Source organism: Sciurus vulgaris (genome assembly GCF_902686455.1).
Source record: "Sciurus vulgaris genome assembly, chromosome: 3".
NCBI classification, from domain to species: domain Eukaryota; kingdom Metazoa; phylum Chordata; class Mammalia; order Rodentia; family Sciuridae; genus Sciurus; species Sciurus vulgaris.
In genome coordinates this window covers 154,779,470-154,797,857 of record NC_136463.1, presented here as the reverse complement: position 1 = coordinate 154,797,857, position 18,388 = coordinate 154,779,470, and the positions used below count along the sequence as shown (strand labels likewise).

Here is an 18,388-nt window from a genome sequence, read left to right as displayed (position 1 = left end):
AGTGCTTAGCACACACTACCTATGTGTCTGGTAACTCTGGGGTGCACAGAATGAGAGTAATGGCCAAAGAACAACTGAGTAAAGGTATAAATGGTTCAGGAATGGGACTGTGTTCAGACTTTTCTGTTTCCTTTCTTTCTCTCTTTCCTGAGTTTTCCCTTTGATCTTTCCTTTCCTTTCTTCTCCTCTTCCTCCTTTTTTTTTTTCCTTTTAAACACATTACATCTTTGTTTTATTTTTCTTGGTTCAGAGTGACAGGTAAGAAAGATCTCCAGGTTAAAAGAGGTGTCACTCAGGAAAACAAGACTACCTCCATTCTAACATTTCTTGAAGGTTGAGACTGTGTAAAAGGTTACATACCTGGGCTAAATTCTTTCATTTTAAGAAATCAAATAGCCAGAACTAATAGTCTTAGATACAATGTTAGATATCATATTGTTTATTCATACTCAGGCAGTAACTGTCTTGGAGATTGGAACTGGGTGATATTTCTACTCATATGCAGAGTTTTTCAAATCTGACATTTGAACTAGCAGAAATCATGCTGTATAATTTAAAAATAATAAAAGGCAATGGAAGTAGCCTTCTGATTGGACAGCAGAGATTACATTTACATTTTTCTCTGTAGCCACTTCAGCTGCTCAGAGAGAGTTCAGTAATCCTGAGAGACAAACACAGAGAAATTATAAATACGTAATAGTGGTGGTTTGCACTGAAAGAGCACTTGGTTATCTGAAGTAAACATTTTGTACAACTTGTAGACAGAAAACTACTTGGTGAATGGAGGAATTGTATGTTGCCTTCCTCTCATCAGAGACGAACTAACTGAATTTCCTTGCTGTTTTGTTTGACTCTTACAGTGAAATAGATTCCACCTTAAATGAAATAAGAATCTGCTTTTGCAGAGGGAGCTTCCTTAAGCAGACCTTGGATAAAGAACTGCAAATTTTAATTTTTAGTCTCTTTTTTTTGTCAGCAGCTTGTGCTGACAGTAAAATGAAACTTCTTTGTGACTTGAGAGGATGGTTTGGTTAGAAACATTTGTTCTTATTTTCTGGGGCTCTTCTGACTTTATCAAGCCATTTGGCTTTTGAAGAATGCTGCAAGAACTGGCAAATGCACGCCATGCTGGAAGCCAGGAGTGTTGGTGGCTGATTAATACTGCATTGACTTTCTTAAGGAAAATGAGCTATTTGCTAACTTTTGGAAAGGGTGAGTGCAAATAGGAATGAGAATGGCAAAAAGTTTTCCTACAATGGATTCTTTTCTGTTAAAAGTGAAATAGTGTCAGACTAGTAAAGGTGTGTAAAGGTGTCAAGGGACATCCATTTGAAATCCACGTCAGCCTTCATAGAATGAGACCCAGAATGTAACAAGGAAAAAAGGAGTTATAACTATGGCATTTCAATGTGGGGAGCAGGCTTGGGAAAATAAGTAAGCAAGTCTTCAAATCACGGACAATAAAAAGATTGTACCCTAACATTTGGATTTTCCTTCCTTCAGTCTGCCCACCTTTAGGTCAACCAAGTCCAACTTGAACTACATCCCAGACCACTTTTACTTTAAGTAACCTGTGTGCACCCTACCATTCTCAACAATATTTTGTTTCTTTTGTGCATGACTTTGAATTACAGAGAGAATCTAGAATTTCTAAGCAATCGAGAGCTCACTAAGACCCTGAATAAATTATAAAATACACATTGGCTCCTCAGTACATCTAAGCACTATCAAGCTTTAATCAGCAGATTAGACTGGGCATGGTGGTGCACGCCTATAATCCCAGTGACTCAGGAGGCTGAGGCAGAAGCATAGAGTGTTCAAGACCAGCCTCAGCAACTCAGCAAGACCCTCAGAGACTTAGTGAGTCCCTGTCTCCAAATAAAAAATAAAATATAAAATATAAAAAAGAACTGGGCATGGAGCTCGATAGTAAAGTGCCCCTGGTTTCAAACCCAGTAACAAGAACAAGAACAAAACAATCAGCAGATTAGTAGAACGGTTGTACAGGACTAACCCTTTTGGGTTTTCATTTACTGACTTCTGCTACTTCTGTTCCTATGACTGGAACGTTCTTCTGTTGGAAACCCAGATTTCTTTCTACCAAACACATAAGCCTGACGAAGGACAAATGCACAAATGTTCTAGGTGTGCAAGATGCTTTTTCGCTTTGACATTCAGCATCAGGAAAAAGGGCAGCGTTCTACTTCCTTCTCTGAAAATGCATTGGATTTGTTATTGATGAAACAGGGAATTATTTCAATGTGTTTTTATTATTTTATTTTATTATGTGTTATTCTTAAATTATTGTTAAGGATACCAACAATAAGAGTGTTACCTTCAGAACTCATGCTTCCTGGAGGAATTTACATTCCCTGAAATTGTTCTCACTGTCTCCCAAAAATGGCTTCCTGTTAAAAAGAGCCCTGGAATGGGAGGCAGATTAAAATAGTACCTGTTCTCCCTCCTTACGGCCCAGGTCTCTGTGCCTCAGTTGCCCTTTCTATAATGAAAGGATATTTAAGGTACAAAGTTTGCACAGTTTTCTTGAGTTCATGTCCAACTCTAACACTGAGTATGATTCCTGAAATTCATATTGAGGTAAAGTGAGAATAATGATAATTTCTCTCTCATAATGTTGTATGGATTAAAGGAGTTGATATCAGTACTTAACACAGAACTGACACATAGTGAGCACTTATTAAATAGCAACTATTCATATAATCATTTCATTATGGTAAAATTAATATGTGTGACAATATTAATATGAACATTTTTGTGATTTCCACATAGGCCTTCGGAAGGGGTTTTCCGTTGTAGCAGAGTTTGTTTTCCTCATGTTCCCACTCACTGACTCACCAGTGGGGGGACAGCCTGCCCTGGTCAGCAAGAAGCCAGAACTTCCCTACTGAGCCCCTGTCCCACCCTTTGGAGCACAGGCTCTTCTTCAGGGCTGGACTGGGCAGGCAGGGAGCCTGTGGCCAGGGAGAAAGACTCCAAGGTACTCTTAACTGAGCCCTGAAGGGCTGGCAGGGATGTCTGCCAAACATCTCCTCAAGTTTATTCCTGCTGCTGGGCCCTCAAATTCCAATGCAGAAGCTCATGCAGGGCAAGAAATGGGAGCCTCCAGCCTTCAGAATTTAAAGAGCACTTATCAGCTTCCTGCTTCTACCTAGGAAAAAAATAAATAGTTCTTGGGAACTAACACTGAAAATCCCCTTCCCAGTTCTGTTCTGTATTGATGTAAATTATTTTCTTGTCTTTTGATTGATTCTGGATTAAATTAAAGAAAATAGAAAATGGAAGAGCAATAAGACCTCAGTAAATATTTGTGGCCTGGTGATCAGAAGAACAGACTAAATCCAAGTGGCCACTCTCTCAGGTTACCTGGTAGGGCTGAGTTTCATGTGTCAAATGGGGGACAACTATACCTACCTCCTTGGTTGTGAAGAATAAGTGAGACAATTATACGTTAATAACGATGATGTTATATTAATGATGATGATGCTGGTATTTATGGATTACTTGTTAGATGCCAAATACTGTGGCTAGAGCTTTGTGTGGTTTATCTTCCCCAGTATACCATATTGCACCCAGGGTTCAGCATATAGTCAATGCTCAATAATGTTAGCAATCATAAAGATAGCAATCATCATGATCAATAAAGTACAGGAGCCAGTGTGTACTGCCCTTGGCAACATGCTTGTTCCATCATGCTTCTTTTTGCAATGCTGGTCCAACTACTCTGCAGCCCCTGTTGGGTCTTTTTCCAGCTATGTCACCTCTTCAAATACCATTTCTGTGGGAGAAGATGACCTGATTTGATATTTGGGAGACCTGGTGGTTCCTTCATCATCTGGGATTACCTATGATAGTGAATGAGCTGCTTTTTAGCCCCTCAACTCTAGTTTCCTCATCTTTGTATATATGATCAAGATACCTTGGGTCTGGGGTTGTGGCTCAGTGGTAGAGTGCTCGCCTAGCACGTGTGAGGCCCTGGGTTTGATCCTCAGTACCCATAATAATAAATAAATATTAAAATAAATAAATAAATAAGGTATCATATCCACCTAAAAAATATATATATATATATTAAAAGAAATAAATTTAAAAAGATACCTCTATCTCTTTGTTAGTACTTCAGGGCCCTGGGGAGAAAGATGCTTTTTCAACAGAGAGCATGGTGTTTTCCAGCCACTCTGCCCTACCCACTCCTGAGGCAAGGAGGGTGCTTTGTTTGTTGATTGCCCTTCTGGCTGGGACTCAGGATGACAAGTCCCAGCAGCCATCATGCCAAACACAAGGCCAGCACAGCACGTGACACATAGTGAGTCCTCCAGAAACCATCTGTCGGAGCTGAAGGGAATTCATGATTTTAGCTCAGGGTCTTGTGCTCTACATCTGCTGCAAAAAGCAATTCGGGTACCAGCTGCCACCCATCACTCCTTCCAGCAACTCCAGACCTGGAAACTGGAACTAAATGTTATATGCCATGTGTTTGCCTTTAGAAATTAAAAAAATGAAATGAAATAAAATTTGTGCTAAATTTATGTATCACATGCTTCCATTATTGGCACTTAATTTCCTACTCCCTGTCTGACCATACTTTCCTCAACATACTCTAGAATCTGCAGATTCTAGTCTGAAGTTGGGGGATCAACATTTCCAAGGGAGGGAAGGATTAGGTTAAACCATTTGCGCAGCTTGTCTTCATTCATGGACTATATGGAACTTTCTCTGTTCTCACCTCCTCCCTTTCTCACTACCTCCTGAATGCCTTTTAGTGCTCCTGATATGCTTATCTCAAGACCACTTCTTGAACTCTAGACCGAATCCGCTGCTGGCACTGAGCAGCATGAAGAACTTTATAGGTGAAAAGCATTAATGGAAGCTAGCTAGTGAAAGAAGTGGACTTCAGCTCCCTGAAGGGTCCTTACAAAGTGAGATGCCCAGCCTAAGCACACTCGAGCCCTCACAATAGCTCCAATTTTATTTTGCTTGTTGGAAGTCTTTTATTTGAAAGAGGCTTGAGGGACCTAGAGAAGTGCTTAAGTTCTTGCCTGGGTATCACTGATCAGAATCAAAAACCTGTGTCCTGTCAATTGCACCAAAATTCCCAGCTATAGAAATTCCAAGATGAATGAGACTGGCTAAACCAGGCTGTGACAAAGGTCATGTGCTTGCAGAGAAGCCAAGAAGATCCCATGGAATAAAATCCCTTGGATTTTGAGGAAGATGAACTATCAGTGGAATTGCTGATGGAGAGGAATAGGTAGTGGCAGAGTAGCCAGATCCAGACCCTAGATAGTTTCCACATTTGAACTCTGGCTTGAGTAGACAGGGACATTAAAGATTTCACTTTTTGAATTGGTTGATATTGAAATTCATTTTCTTCCAGAGTACACGTTGGCTTGGTTGGCTGAAAGGTGGAATGGAACACACCAATGTACAGTGGGGGAAAACCAACCAGCCAGGAATTTGAAAATAGCTGTGAATGACCCACAAATGGATGAGCCAATTTAGCACTTCAAACTGTGCTTGTGCTTGCAATCACAGGAGGCTAGAGGAAGGCCTTGGTCTCAAAGTCACCTTCACCAGCTGAGGACAGTGAGGCTAGAACCAACCTAAGAAGTACCACATTATCTGGGTTCTTGGCATGCATTCTTGCTGGACCCCTGCTCTCTATGATTGGATGGTTCATTCGCCCTACTAAACCTGCATAGTACCTTGTGTGGGAGGCTGGGTGGCAGTTTAAAGAAAGTGAGCTAGGTTCAGTGTGAGGACAGGAGATTCATTCTTTCTCCCTGTGTCACTACCCTGAGTCAGCTTCTTCATCTTTCAAATAGGAATTACTTTCCATTTCAGAGTTGGAATAATTGTGAGGATAAAGTCAAATGATGAATGTGAAAAGAGCTTTTTAAAATGGCAAATACCACCAAATGTCAGGTAATGTTGTTCCAGATAGCATTTGTGTCTCTGTCCTGACCCTTGCCAGGTTCTGTCTAGCATGATGGTTATCTGCTTATTTTTTCCTTGGGGATGCTCTCCTTACTCTGTTTTAGGTCTAGAGTTTCTTTGTCTTTCTTCCATCTGTTGTCCCTCTAGTAGTTCTGTCTGAGGACTGCTTGATCAGGTGCTTGTTGAACTGGAACACTTACAATTAATAAACTACTATTGTCAAACTTGCTTTTTTTCTACCACTGTGATACTAAATAAGAAATTTCGAAAGACTACCTTTAAAACAAACAAAACAAAACCAAAAACAACCAAAGGAATATGAGGCACTGTGTGTTTATCCAAGAGTTAACATTTCAATGGTACTCTTTTAACTAGTTGACCTTTGTATGAAATGTGAGGAATACAGATTTAGAAGTAAGAAAAATCACGTACTAAGAAGGAAGAGTTTAAGAACCAAATTTTAGGAAACCTGTTTGATGCACTGAGGGGGAAATAAGAGCAAAATAGAACACACCTATGAATTGTTTATTTAAGTTCACATTGGAGTGTTTTGGGTCCCTTCTAGGATTTCCTGGAGCCTGTAGACTGTTATTCACTGTTCACATATGCATATATAAAAATATACCATCTATAAATAGCCACCTGCCTTTTCAGTGAAATTAAAGATGGGAGAGTCAGAAGAGATTTTCCCAGTATAATTACAGGGCTCAAACCTACAGCTGTTACACTACTATGGTCCTACTCAGAGAATTTCTAATATCACTATTTTATATCGAGTAGGTTCAAGACTTTTTTTTTTTTTTTTTTTTTTTTTAATGGTTAAGATGCTAACAGGAGAATTATTTCTTTTCTTGCCAAGATTTTTCACATACCCACTTAAAAAGATTAGGTGTTGTGTGTGATTGTTGTGCAGACTAGTTTTGTTTTATAAACTGCAGAAAATTTTCACAAGTGTTTCTGCCCCTTATCTGGGGATTAACGCCAAACTCCTGCCAATGTTTTTCTTAAACTCTATACATGCCCTTTCACAAACACTCTCCCTCACATATTTTCTGCTAAAATGAACCTCCTTAAGAAAAATCCCTGAGCTGCTAAAATTCTTAAGTAAGAATCAAGGGCATAAGAAGGCATCACAATGTGAAAGGAATTAAAGAGAACACTTTTATCTTTGCTTACCAAAAGGCAGGTAGCAATTTATTCACATGGTGTCTTTGTTCCTTTACTAAAGACCAACACTCTTCAATCTTAGAGAGCCCTGAAAGACAAGGCAGCGCCCAGGAGAGGAAGGGGATGTGTTCTTAAGAACAGTCACACAGCTCTCCCCCAGAAGGGTCTAAGTGCCTTCAGCAGTTAATTTGCAAGAAAAAAAACCCCATTGGGAGCCTTCCACCTACTCTAAAAGCAAACATTCTTAACAGGCGTATTAGCTTGGTGTGAAAAGAGGCATGCTTTAACCTAAAGGGTGTCATTTTATGAGCAAAAACTGGATAAACCTTAAGGGACTCGAAGTTGTTATTTTTCTCCTTCCTTGATGCCAAAATCTCCACAGGTTAGGATGACCTCACACCCATTGTGATGCTCAAAACCCAGGAGGCTCATAAAGAGAGGCTGCTTTGCACCAAGTGTCTACCAGCAGCTTCCTTCTCCTGGAGGGACTGTCACTGGTTTTCATTCCCTGAGTTTGTAAAACACACCAGGCATGTGTGTGAGCCTGTTAATTAAAACAAAAACAGAACTGTTTCTGTTATGCTTTAGAACTACAGAAACTTCCAGCCGAAGCAGGACAGGAGAAACAACAGCACCCACTCAGGGCAGGGTCTCCACAGCGGCAGAAGGAATTGACTGTATTTTTAAAAGCCAGGATATTGGCACCTGAATTAAAGAGAGGTGAGTGAAAAAACATTCTAGGAAGGCTTGGAATTGGGGGTACAACTTTGCCATCTTTCTCCCTGAGGAGTTGTTAAATATCAAAGAGCCTAGAGAGGAGGGCTTCTCGGTCTCCTCTGAATCCAAAGTTAGCTTCTTCCACAAGAGGAAAGAATAGCCTGGTGGCTTCTGAAGCCATCCCAGGGTCAGGCGCCGAGTCTATTCCTGCCCCAGCTGCTGAGTCATTGCCAGCCCAGGGAGCTGCCGACCTCTGCTTTGGTCTACCTAGAAGGTAGAGTGAAGCCTGTAGCTAAGAGTCCTGAGGGAGGCCTCTGTTCTTATCTGGAAGCATCTACTGACTTTTCCTAACACTCCAACCCAAAGTATTTAAATAGTAACAATTTAGATAAGGTGCATTAGAATACAAAAACATCAATTGGTTAAAAGAACAACAAACACTAAAAAAGTCACTGAATTCTTCCCAAAGAAACACCACCAGAAAAGTAAAAGAATACCCAAAATATCTTCTAGTCCTCTCTCAAATATGGACTTTATCACTTAAGGGCAATAAACACATAGACCTGCCAGCACTTCTCTAAGTGTATTCTGTACCTTCAGTAGGTCATCCAAAGCTTCATGTGAAAAGAGTTAGAGGTATATATGGTGGAGTGGCATGGGAGACAGGAAGCAGGGACAACAGGAAAGAAAAATTAAAAAGGACAAATCAAGGCATTCATATACTGAATATTTTAAAAGGTAGGGGGAGAAAGACCTCAGTAATATACACCAGCTTCCTCTACGGAGGACATACTCAATAGTATCCCTCCCTACCTTCTTTCCATAGCACAAAGCTTTGTTCTTCGGTTTAATATCACAAAAATAGGAAATAAACGTTCACTTTGTATTTAAAAAATTTATTCGTGATCTGTACATGTGATAGTGGGGCTTCATTGTAGACCTTTAAAGGCAAAACAAAACAAAAATCCAAAGTAAAAATGTATAAATACAATATATATTTTCTTACAAAAACGGGAGATTTACAAAATATACATACTGCACTTGTCTCTATTTTACAAATTTCACATGCACTTAAGAGATACAACACAAAAGATGCCAAAACCTGTGTAGTGGCAGTTCAAAGGTGAGATAGTTTTGAGGGTTTAAGAAACACAAGATCAATTTCAGATTTAATGTAAAAGCAGCTCCATTCAACTGAACATTACATATACAAAGTAACTTCCCGACAGTACCCTCTGATTGGCATTTAAAAACTGTTCACAGGATAGTGTTGCAAGATTGGAGGGGTAGTGTCAAAGGTGGAGTAAAGTTTAGCTTCCATGATCCTCTGCTCAGTTTTTCACTATTATGAAAAGAACCAGAGTTCTATTACAGAAAAAAAGTACATGATTTAAGATTAATAAATTTAAGTCTTCCAGCACATTTCAAAGAACTCCAGAATCACTTTGAAGTTTACCTTCTTTTAATGACTTTCTTTAAAAATGGAGCCCGTAGTTCAAACTTTCCTCTTCATTCACTATCATTCCTGCAGATCACCTCCTCACCCAACCAGACAGGGTCAACATACACATGTTTTATAACAATTTTTGGAAGCATGGAAAAAAATTCAACAAATGGTTCTCTTACCCTTTTTAATATTTAACTTTCCTTTATTATGAGGCTGAAGGCAGTATGCTTTTCCTTTTATCCTGAAGAATCCGAATTGGAAGGAGAAAATAGAAAACCTAAAATATAGGCTTATAGTGAGGGGGAAAAAAGGGAGAGATTTCCTTAAGCATTTTAACACAGCCTGTTGGATCATGTGTTCTGAATTAAATGTGTTTAAAACAAACAACAAAACTCCTTGCGTTTCCTTTATCCAAGTCAGAACCTCTGGCTGAATGGGACATGGACTGCACACAGCCCTTCACTTTTCCTTAAAAAGGAATGTTTATCTCAACCAAATTAACAATCAAAGGGAAAGCTCAGCTTTGCACTGCTCTGCCTATAAAAGTTGCTGTCTTCCCAGTTATGCCTTTCCACAGGGAGACACTTTGGTTTCCTCTTTTGTCTCTTACAACAAAGACAAGGGGAAAAATGCATTCCTGTTTTGAAAAGCAACAAGTCATCACTTTCTTTTCAGGGTATTAAACCAAATAAAACACCCTTCTTTTGGCCTCCTGCCTTCCCCAGAAAATGAAAAAGTAGCAGAAATACCTACTACTGGGTTCCTTGGCCTCATCTGGAAATGTTATCGTCATTTCTTTTGCATGCTCGCATTAGGATTCTAGCAGGCAGGCCTCCCAGGATTTCCAAATGCTTATTTTACAAGACTTGAAAGGAGTAGAGGAGGAAAAACAGGCGAGAGGGGGTAGGGGAGGAGAGACTGTAATGTCTGACCCTGGAAATTAACCCATCTGGGCTCCAGTTTGGCCCGAGTGAAAAGAGATTATGGTTTGACCACATCTTGACAAGGACACCGCAGGGGTTCTCCCTCTTCCCAACAAAGCCTCTGCTGCCGACAGAGCTGTACCTTTCTCCCGGGCCCCACAGGAGTGAGGCCAGGCCACTTGCCTTGCACAGGGGGTATCGCTCACAGCCCCAGCTCAGACCCAGAGCAGGGGAGAACTCACAGCAGTCTCTGCTGACCTCACTCTTCTGAATGAGCCCAAGTAGGTCCATACCTTTCACGGTTAACACCATTCTTTATCTTTATCACCACCACCACCACCACCATCATCATCATCATCCTGCAAGTCATTGCCAGTCTTTTCATACAAACCGCCTTTACACCCAGGTCTCCCCTCTCCAAACCACTCCTCGTGCCAAATCTCTTCCCACTTTCAAATAACTTCTAGCTTCCAGGTCACTTTTCAGTGAAGGTGGACAAGTTACGGAGGAAACAAGCTCCCCCCCCTCAGTTCTTTCCCTATCGCGCCTCTCCCCCTGCAAGAGGGTAGGTAGGCAAGGGAAGGGGAAGGGCTAGGGCTCATACCGCAGTCTCCCCTTTGCTGCTGTGGCTGAGTCTGTGGTAGAAGCGGCGCCACGACTGCAGGGTCTTGCCTGACCAAATCCAGAAACCGGTGGTGATGCCCACGATCATGGTCATCAGGTATTTGATCATGAAGACGGTGAAATCAGGGCTCATGGGCGGGAAGTGGCCTGGCGGGCAGGGTACGGCGTAGCTCTTGCATGTCTGCAGAAGCCAGGTGCGCTCCCAGTGCTCCCGGAAGGCCTGCTCATAGAAGTAGCAGGCCAGCACGATGGTGGCTGGCACAGTGTAGAGCACGCTGAAGACGCCGATGCGCACCATGAGCTTCTCCAACTTCTCTGTCTTGGTGCCGTCGTGCTTCATGATGGTGCGAATTCGAAAGAGAGACACGAAGCCCGCCAGCAGGAAGGAAGTGCCGATGAAGAGGTAGACGAACAGGGGCGCCAGCACAAAGCCCCGAAGCGCGTCCACGCTTGACAGGCCCACGTAGCACACCCCACTGAGCAGGTCCCCATCCACTTGGCCCATGGCCAGGATGGTGATGGTCTTGACCGCGGGCACGGCCCACGCGGCCAGATGGAAGTACTGCGAGTTGGCCTCAATGGCCTCGTGGCCCCACTTCATGCCCGCCGCCAGGAACCAAGTGAGCGACAGAATGACCCACCAGATGGAGCTGGCCATGCCGAAGAAGTAGAGCACCATGAAGAGGATGGTGCAGCCCTCCTTTTTAGTGCCCTGCGCCACCGTGCGGTAGCCGTCGTCGGAGAAGCGCTCCACGCACACCGCACGGTCCTCCAGGAGGAAACCAGCCACGTGCGCGACGGCCACCATGAAGTAGCAGCCGGACAGGAAGATGATGGGCCGCTCTGGGTAGCTGAAGCGCCGCATGTCCACTAGGTAGGTGAGTACAGTGAAGAGCGTCGAGGCGCAGCACAGCACCGACCACACGCCCACCCAGAGGCGAGCAAAGCGCCTCTCCTCCTCTTTAAAGTACATGAGGCCGTTAGCGCGGCCCGGCTCGCACGGGGCGCCACAGTCGCGCTCACCTAGGAAGCGGTAGCCCAGATAGGGGGGCACCTTGAGCTGGCGGGGGCACGAGAAGGGGAAGGCAGAGCGGCTCCTGCCATCTGCGGCCCCGGGGGGTGGTGCGGTGAAGGGCAGGTCCGGCAGGTAGGGCGCGGTAGGATAGGCGGTGGGACCGCCGCCTGGGCCCGCGGAGCCGTCGGACGTGTTCTGACCCACGCAGATCTCTCCAGCACCGTGCACAGGGAAGTTCTCGCAGCGCAGCCGCTCTGGCCACTGGAAGCCGAACTTATTCATTAGCGCCTCGCAGCCCTGGCGAGCGCGCTCACACAAGGAGCGACACGGCGGGATAGCCTGATCCAGCACGGTGCACACTGGGGCGTACATGGAGCACAAGAAGAAGCGCAGCTCGGGAGAACATTGCACCTTCACCAGAGGGTAGAACTGGTGCACCTCGAGGCCCGCGTCCTCTTGGTTCGTGTGGCCCAGCAGGTTGGGCAGGATGGTCTGGTTGTAGGCGATGTCCGTGCACAGCGGGATGGAGATGGGCTGGCAGAAGCCGTGGTCGGGCACCGAGATGCCCTTTTCGCCGTGGTATGGCTGGGCCCCGGTGCCCGCGGGCAGCGCGCCCAGCAGCGCCAGCACCAGGGCGCACAGGCCCAGGGGCAAGCGCGACGCTGCTGCGCCAGGGCCCCGCATCGCCGGCCGCGGGTGCAGCGGCGTTCTCGGCCGGAGGAGTGAGACGAGACAACTGGGAGAGGCTGGGATGCGGGGAGGCGCCGCCGCGCCCGGCGCATGAGAGTCCTCCCGGCGCCGGGGCCGGGCCGTGGGCGGCGCGCAGCCGAGGGCTCTACTGCTGGGTGCCTGCGCCGCGGGGGCGAGGCCGCCAGCCGCGGGGGCGCCGCAGCCGCCTCTGCCTGGCACTCAGGAGGCCGCCGGGGACTCAAACTCGTCCGCCTGGGTCGGGGGCTCCGAGGGTGGCCGCCTTACTCTCCCCGCCGAGACGTAACGTTGCGGCTTTCTTTGCGGCGAGGAGCAACAAGCGTCTCCGGTTACCCTTCAAAGTTTGCCCAAGTCTCTCGACCCCCAGCGCACAGCAATGCGCACGTCCCCCACACCAGTCCGGCCCCGCCAGGCGAGAGCCGGGCGCCGCCGCCTGCTCGCCCTGGTCGCCGCCTCGGCGGTACTGCTCCGCCTCCTCGCCTCGAGGCTCTGCTGGCCGCCGCCTCCTCCTGCGCCTCCTCCTCCACACCCCGCGCCTTCTCCAGCCCCAAAAGCTCGGCCCCAAGTTTCACTCAAGAGGCTGGTTCTCGCTCTGTGTCTGATCGGCGCCTGGGAGCCAAACAGCTCGGGTAGTTCGTTTTGGAAATCCAGTTACACAGTGTCTGAAGCTGCAAGGCCCTTGGCGCCCACGGCCTGGATCAGGTCCTCGCAGCTCTGCGCCGCCCTGGCCCTCAAGTCCCGGGGCCCGTCGCCGCCGCCGCCCGCCAGGAGAGAGCGCGGAGTAACGCCTGGGAGCCGCGCTAGTGGCCAGAAGAAGCATCGGGCTCGCGGGGTTCCGGGCCGCCCCGCCTCCTCCCCTCCCCCCATTCACAAACCACTCCGGGGGCGGACCCCGGAGCCCCCAGGCGGCCCAATGACCGCCTTTGTTTTCTCTGCAGTCGCCTCCCGGTTGGGTGGAAGTCGGAAGGGGCGGGCTAGGGAACAGGGGAGGCGGTGTCTGCAGCGCTCAGGGCGGATTCCTGAGGGGAGGGGCAGGGGACCGGGAGGGAAAAGTTAGGAAAAACTTTTACCCCGAATTCGCTCAGGGGAGAAAAACGCACCAGAGAGGGAATTTACTTGAAAGATTTGCTCCTCTTCCGGGTACACTAAAATACACATTCCTGAGCAGAAGGGCGCTTTCGCCAAAGGCTTTTGAGAGGAGAAGCTGAGAATAGCTTAAAGCCTTCACCGAGAGCGAAGTGACCCAGAGAATCACGTTAGCCCTGCCTGGTCTGAAAAGGCTGGCTTCGGCTGGGGGCTCTTGGTTACCTAAATGTGGGCTTCGCTACGAGGCCAGAGGGGGTGCGCTTTGCGGATCGCTTTTCTCCCTCTAAGCCCCAAGAGACCGCGTGAGACCACAATTTCCTCTCACCCCCTTCCCCAATTGTAAAATGGAGGGGCTGCCTCGGAGGAGAAATATGAGTCGGCGGAGGAGGCGACTTCGGGCGGGAGGAAGTGCAGACCCTCGAGAGGGCCCGGAATCGGGGATCGGAGGACCCGTGACCCAGGCCACCCGCCCGCGCGCACGGCTCAGAGCCTGGAGAGCTGGTGTGGCTTAGTGAGGTTTTAAGAAAGCTAAGATAGCACTGGGGGAATGGTTATAAAAGTAACCTGAGACCGAGTGCCCAGGAACACTCTGTACGGTTTAGAGCGTCTGCGGTTGCCCTGTTTTCCTTAGTTCTGCGGCGTTTGGCCTTTCAGGATCCCTTCTTCGTTTCAGAAGCAATCATTTCGATCCTCCATTCGGAATCTGCTTAGAAAAGTTTTAATGCGTATTAGAAACCAGTGCATGTGCTAATTAAAGGGTTTTCAAAACACAAAGAAGGGTGATCCTTGTTCTCGGGTAGCGTTTTCTGATTGGCAAGCGTTCTTTTGTTCTTCTCCCTGCTCCAGGCTCTGGGCGCTCTCGCGCGCATTCTGATTGCTCCTGACTGGTCGGAAGTTGCCAGGGGGCCTCTCCCCTCTTTCTGGGCAGCCAGGAATATCGCGAATTCCCGTGCAGTCAAGTAACACGTTAAGAAAGAAAAAAATAAATAAAAATTCTCTGTCACGCGCGACCTCGCGCGCGTGCACACCCACCTACCCATACCTGCACCCCGCAACACACACCAATCTTATGCTTTTAAGAAACGTTATTGCTGACCAATTCCTTCCGTCTTTCTCAGATCGGGGTGCTGGTGCTCTGAGAGATTTCTGATCCGGTTGAATGTTGGCAGAAGTTGCTGCCTCCAGTTCGCTTCTTTAGCTAGGGGGGAAAAATGATTCTGAGATCTAAGACAAATTAATTGGATTCATTTCCCTTGGAGACTTGGACGTCTTCTGTTTTTCTTTTATTTACTTTCTATCACTGAAGTTTTCTGGGAACCTTTCCTTCCACTTCACAGTTCTTTGTCGTTTCCCACTCCTGTTAATGGTTCTAAAGCGCTGAGTCCTTTGGACCAAGGTAAGGTGTCAGACTGCTCACATCCTCCATCCGGCCTTCAAGAGGTGTCTTCTTTTTCCTCTTAAGCATCAGTTTTCCCCTCACACCAGATACGACCCCCCCCCCCCCCGCCTTTCTTTCTCCCTCCCTCCCTCCCTCCCTCCCTCTTTTCCTCTTTCTCTCTTTCTCCTTTTCCCATTTTCTTTTGGTTCAAGTAATAAAAAAGATTAAGGAAACATTATTTGCTTTAAACACGTTTCATTCCTCCCTTGTATTTTTTTCAAGGTCTTCCCTTTTTCTTTCTAAGTTGTTATTCGTATTATCTACCATTGCAGAGTGTTGATATTTCGTTGAAAGATGTTTAAAGGCAATACAGCTGCTTTGCTTTGTCATTTAAAATGTGTGTGGTGGGGGGTTAGATTCCTTTTTTCTCTCCATGAGGTTCAGGATATCCTCCTTTTCTAAATCAAATTTTCATGCTTATTCATCAGGCCACTGATCTAAGTCATCTTTGCTTATTGAGGGAGAAATACCAAGCACTGTCATCAAATAAAATGAAAACCGACAGGATAAAATACTGTTTCAAATGCAACTAAAACCAGTTTTGTTGATGAGCTTTTACTTCTCATATTATAGCCCTAGACAGCTCTGGTTTTAGGTGATAGAAATAATAATTTAGGAAAAAAAAAAAAAAAAAGAGCCCTTAATAAAACTGACAAGGGACAAATGAAATATTTTTAAAATAATCTATGCATAAGATGCAGAAAACCCATCCCAGATGGAAAATGTCACAGATGTGAGTCTTCTTAGCTTTGTCCCAGGCAGACAAGTGCAAAAAAGTAGAGAAGCAAAGGCAGATTAAAAAACAAACAAAAAAACATATAATTTTGTTTAAAGGAGATTAAAAACAAAAACAAAAACAGAAAACAACCTCAGTCCAAGGTAGGGATGTAGCTTAGTGGTAGAGCACTTGCCTAGCATGATGGAGACCCTGGGTTAAATCCCCCACACCATAAAAAGAAGGAAAAGAGAGAGAAACCCACACACAAATCTCAATCCAAAGTTTTTATGAAAAATAAGAATTTGCTGTGTGTGAAATGTCTGTGTAGCTTTCCATGCCTTGCCTGATACAGTATGCTATGATTTTAAGGAGCTAGGTAATACAAAGGAATACATCAGGAAAAGTAAGTTCACAATGTTAGGGACTAAAATAGTCTTTTTTAGGCTCTACAAGTGCAGTAACATTGGTTTCCATTCTGTCCAGGACCAATTTAATTTTATTTCCAAGCAACACCTTCCAGACCCAACTCCTAAGGCCATTTACTGGTATCTTCTTTGGAAGTAAGTTAAGGGTGGAAAATGTTGTAACTGTCTGCTGCAAAACTCCCAATTGTCCCTGCCCTTTAAGATAACAAAGGTCTTTATTTCTTCACATCATAGTCATATGGTCCCACAGAAAAGTGATGCTATTCATTAACTCCAGTTTTTCAAATGCTACTTATTTTGGCTAAGTCCCAGGTTTATCTAGTTGAATTACATTCTGATGTCAGGACAGATTTGAAAATGTCCACATTTGTGGTGCCACAATCCTGTGGTTATAATGAAACTCCAGCTGCAAGAATTACTCATGCAAGACCAGAAAGGGCAGCTTTTAGCACATGCTTCCCTTTCTGGCCTCTCTTTTACCAGACAGTTTTGACATTATAATGCAGAAGACTTGGGATATCTAGTTGCCAGTTTACCATTGACTGGTGTTCATTTTTATAGGGGGTGGGGGGTTAAATCATTCCAAAAATAAAAACTTTCTTATTTATTCTTTTTGCCTTTTTCTTTTCTTTCTTTCCTTTCCCCCTCCCTCCCCCTCTCTCTTTCTCTCTTTCTTTCTTTCTTTCACTGGGAATTGAATCCAGGGATTGACTTTGCCACTTGAGATGGATTCTCAGCCCCTGCACTCCTTCTTTACATTTTCATTTTGAGACAGGGTCTCACAGAGTTGCTCAGGCTGGCCTCCAATTTGCAGTCCTTCTGCCTCAGCCTCCCTAGAAGTCGGGATTATAGGCATGCACCACCATGCCCAGGTAGAAGCATTTTCATTTCTAAAACACTTTCAAATATTATGAAAGAGATGTCCAGCTTGAAGAAGAGGAAGACCATGCAGACCTCATGTTGATTTAGATGGCAGATTCAGTCATTGAACTTGTCCGATAAACATTTTCCTTGTTGAATAAGTTCTATTATTTATCTATTGTTGTGTAACAAACACCCCCAAATATAGTAGCTTGAAACAATAGTTAGTGTCTCACAGTTTCTACATGTCAGCACTTAGCTTGGCCTCTGGCTTGGCGTTTCACAAGTCTGTGATCAGGGTGTTGGGTGGCTACAGTTGCTTCAAGGCTCCATTGGAAGTACTTCTTCCAAACTCCAGTGACTGTTGGCAGGCCTCTGGTTCTCATTAGCCATTGACCAGAGCCATCAGTTTTTTGGCATGTGGGCCTCTCATAAGGTCACTAACAATATGGCACCTTTAGAGCAAGGAGACAGAGAAAACAAGATGTCAATCAAAACGGAAGCCTCAGTCTTTCTGTAACCTAACCTTGGAAGTGACATCCTGTAGCTTTTCCCATATCCCGCTCATTAGAAACAAATCACTAGGTCTACCCATTCTCAATGAGTAGCAGGGGTTACAGAAGGGTGTGAAAATCCCCTGGAGGGTGAGGATCATTGGGAACATTTTAGAGCTTGTTTCCTATGAGCCTCATTCCTTCCTTCCTTCCCAGAGTATTATAAACAAGAGGCCACAGAGAGAGAGAGAGCCCTTGGGTCTCTGCCTTTAAGGAGTTCCAAAAGAGGGTCACAAATTAAAATACAGTGTGGACTGGTTACGACTCACTTGTATCTAATAGAATTAGAATAGAACCCTAACTCTGGCAAATTTTATTTTCAAAACAGTTGGACTGGAGGGAGAAAGAATATGGAAGAAGTTGATTAATGAAAGACCATCAGCGATCCTGGACAAAATCTCCAAGTACAGAGAGGGTGGGCCAGGCTGGGAGATGAAATCTGTTCTCAGAAGACAGAGCATCTGGATCATGATCTATAGAAAGAGACTTTGGCCATCTGGGTTATAAAGTGAAAGTACTGTTGGTCATTGCTACCTAGTCTTCAGAGCCAGTTGGTACAGTGCCCAGATGTAGGAAGCACATCTGGTCGGTGGTTGGTACACACTGGTTTACTTCTGCTTTTTACCGCTGACCTCTTGTCCTGCTTGGGGCAAGTCACTTAACCTTTCTAGATCCCCAGCGTGTTGTGAGAATGAATGGTATAATATTTACAAAATACTCTGTGATCCAAGGGTAAAAAAATCATCAGGG

The 18,388-nt window shown here is 45.2% G+C and overlaps 1 protein-coding gene across 1 annotated transcript; it reads right to left on the bottom strand.

Moving 5' to 3' along the window:
• Positions 1–8,355: 8,355 nt before the first annotated feature.
• On the bottom strand, positions 8,356–12,532 carry FZD7 (frizzled class receptor 7; the record flags this gene model as incomplete). The annotated part of the gene is made up of 1 exon (XM_079130600.1): positions 8,356–12,532. One exon carries the CDS (start codon positions 12,530–12,532, stop codon positions 10,808–10,810), a length of 1,725 nt encoding a protein of 574 aa, XP_078986726.1. The 3' UTR covers positions 8,356–10,807.
• Positions 12,533–18,388: the final 5,856 nt, after the last annotated feature.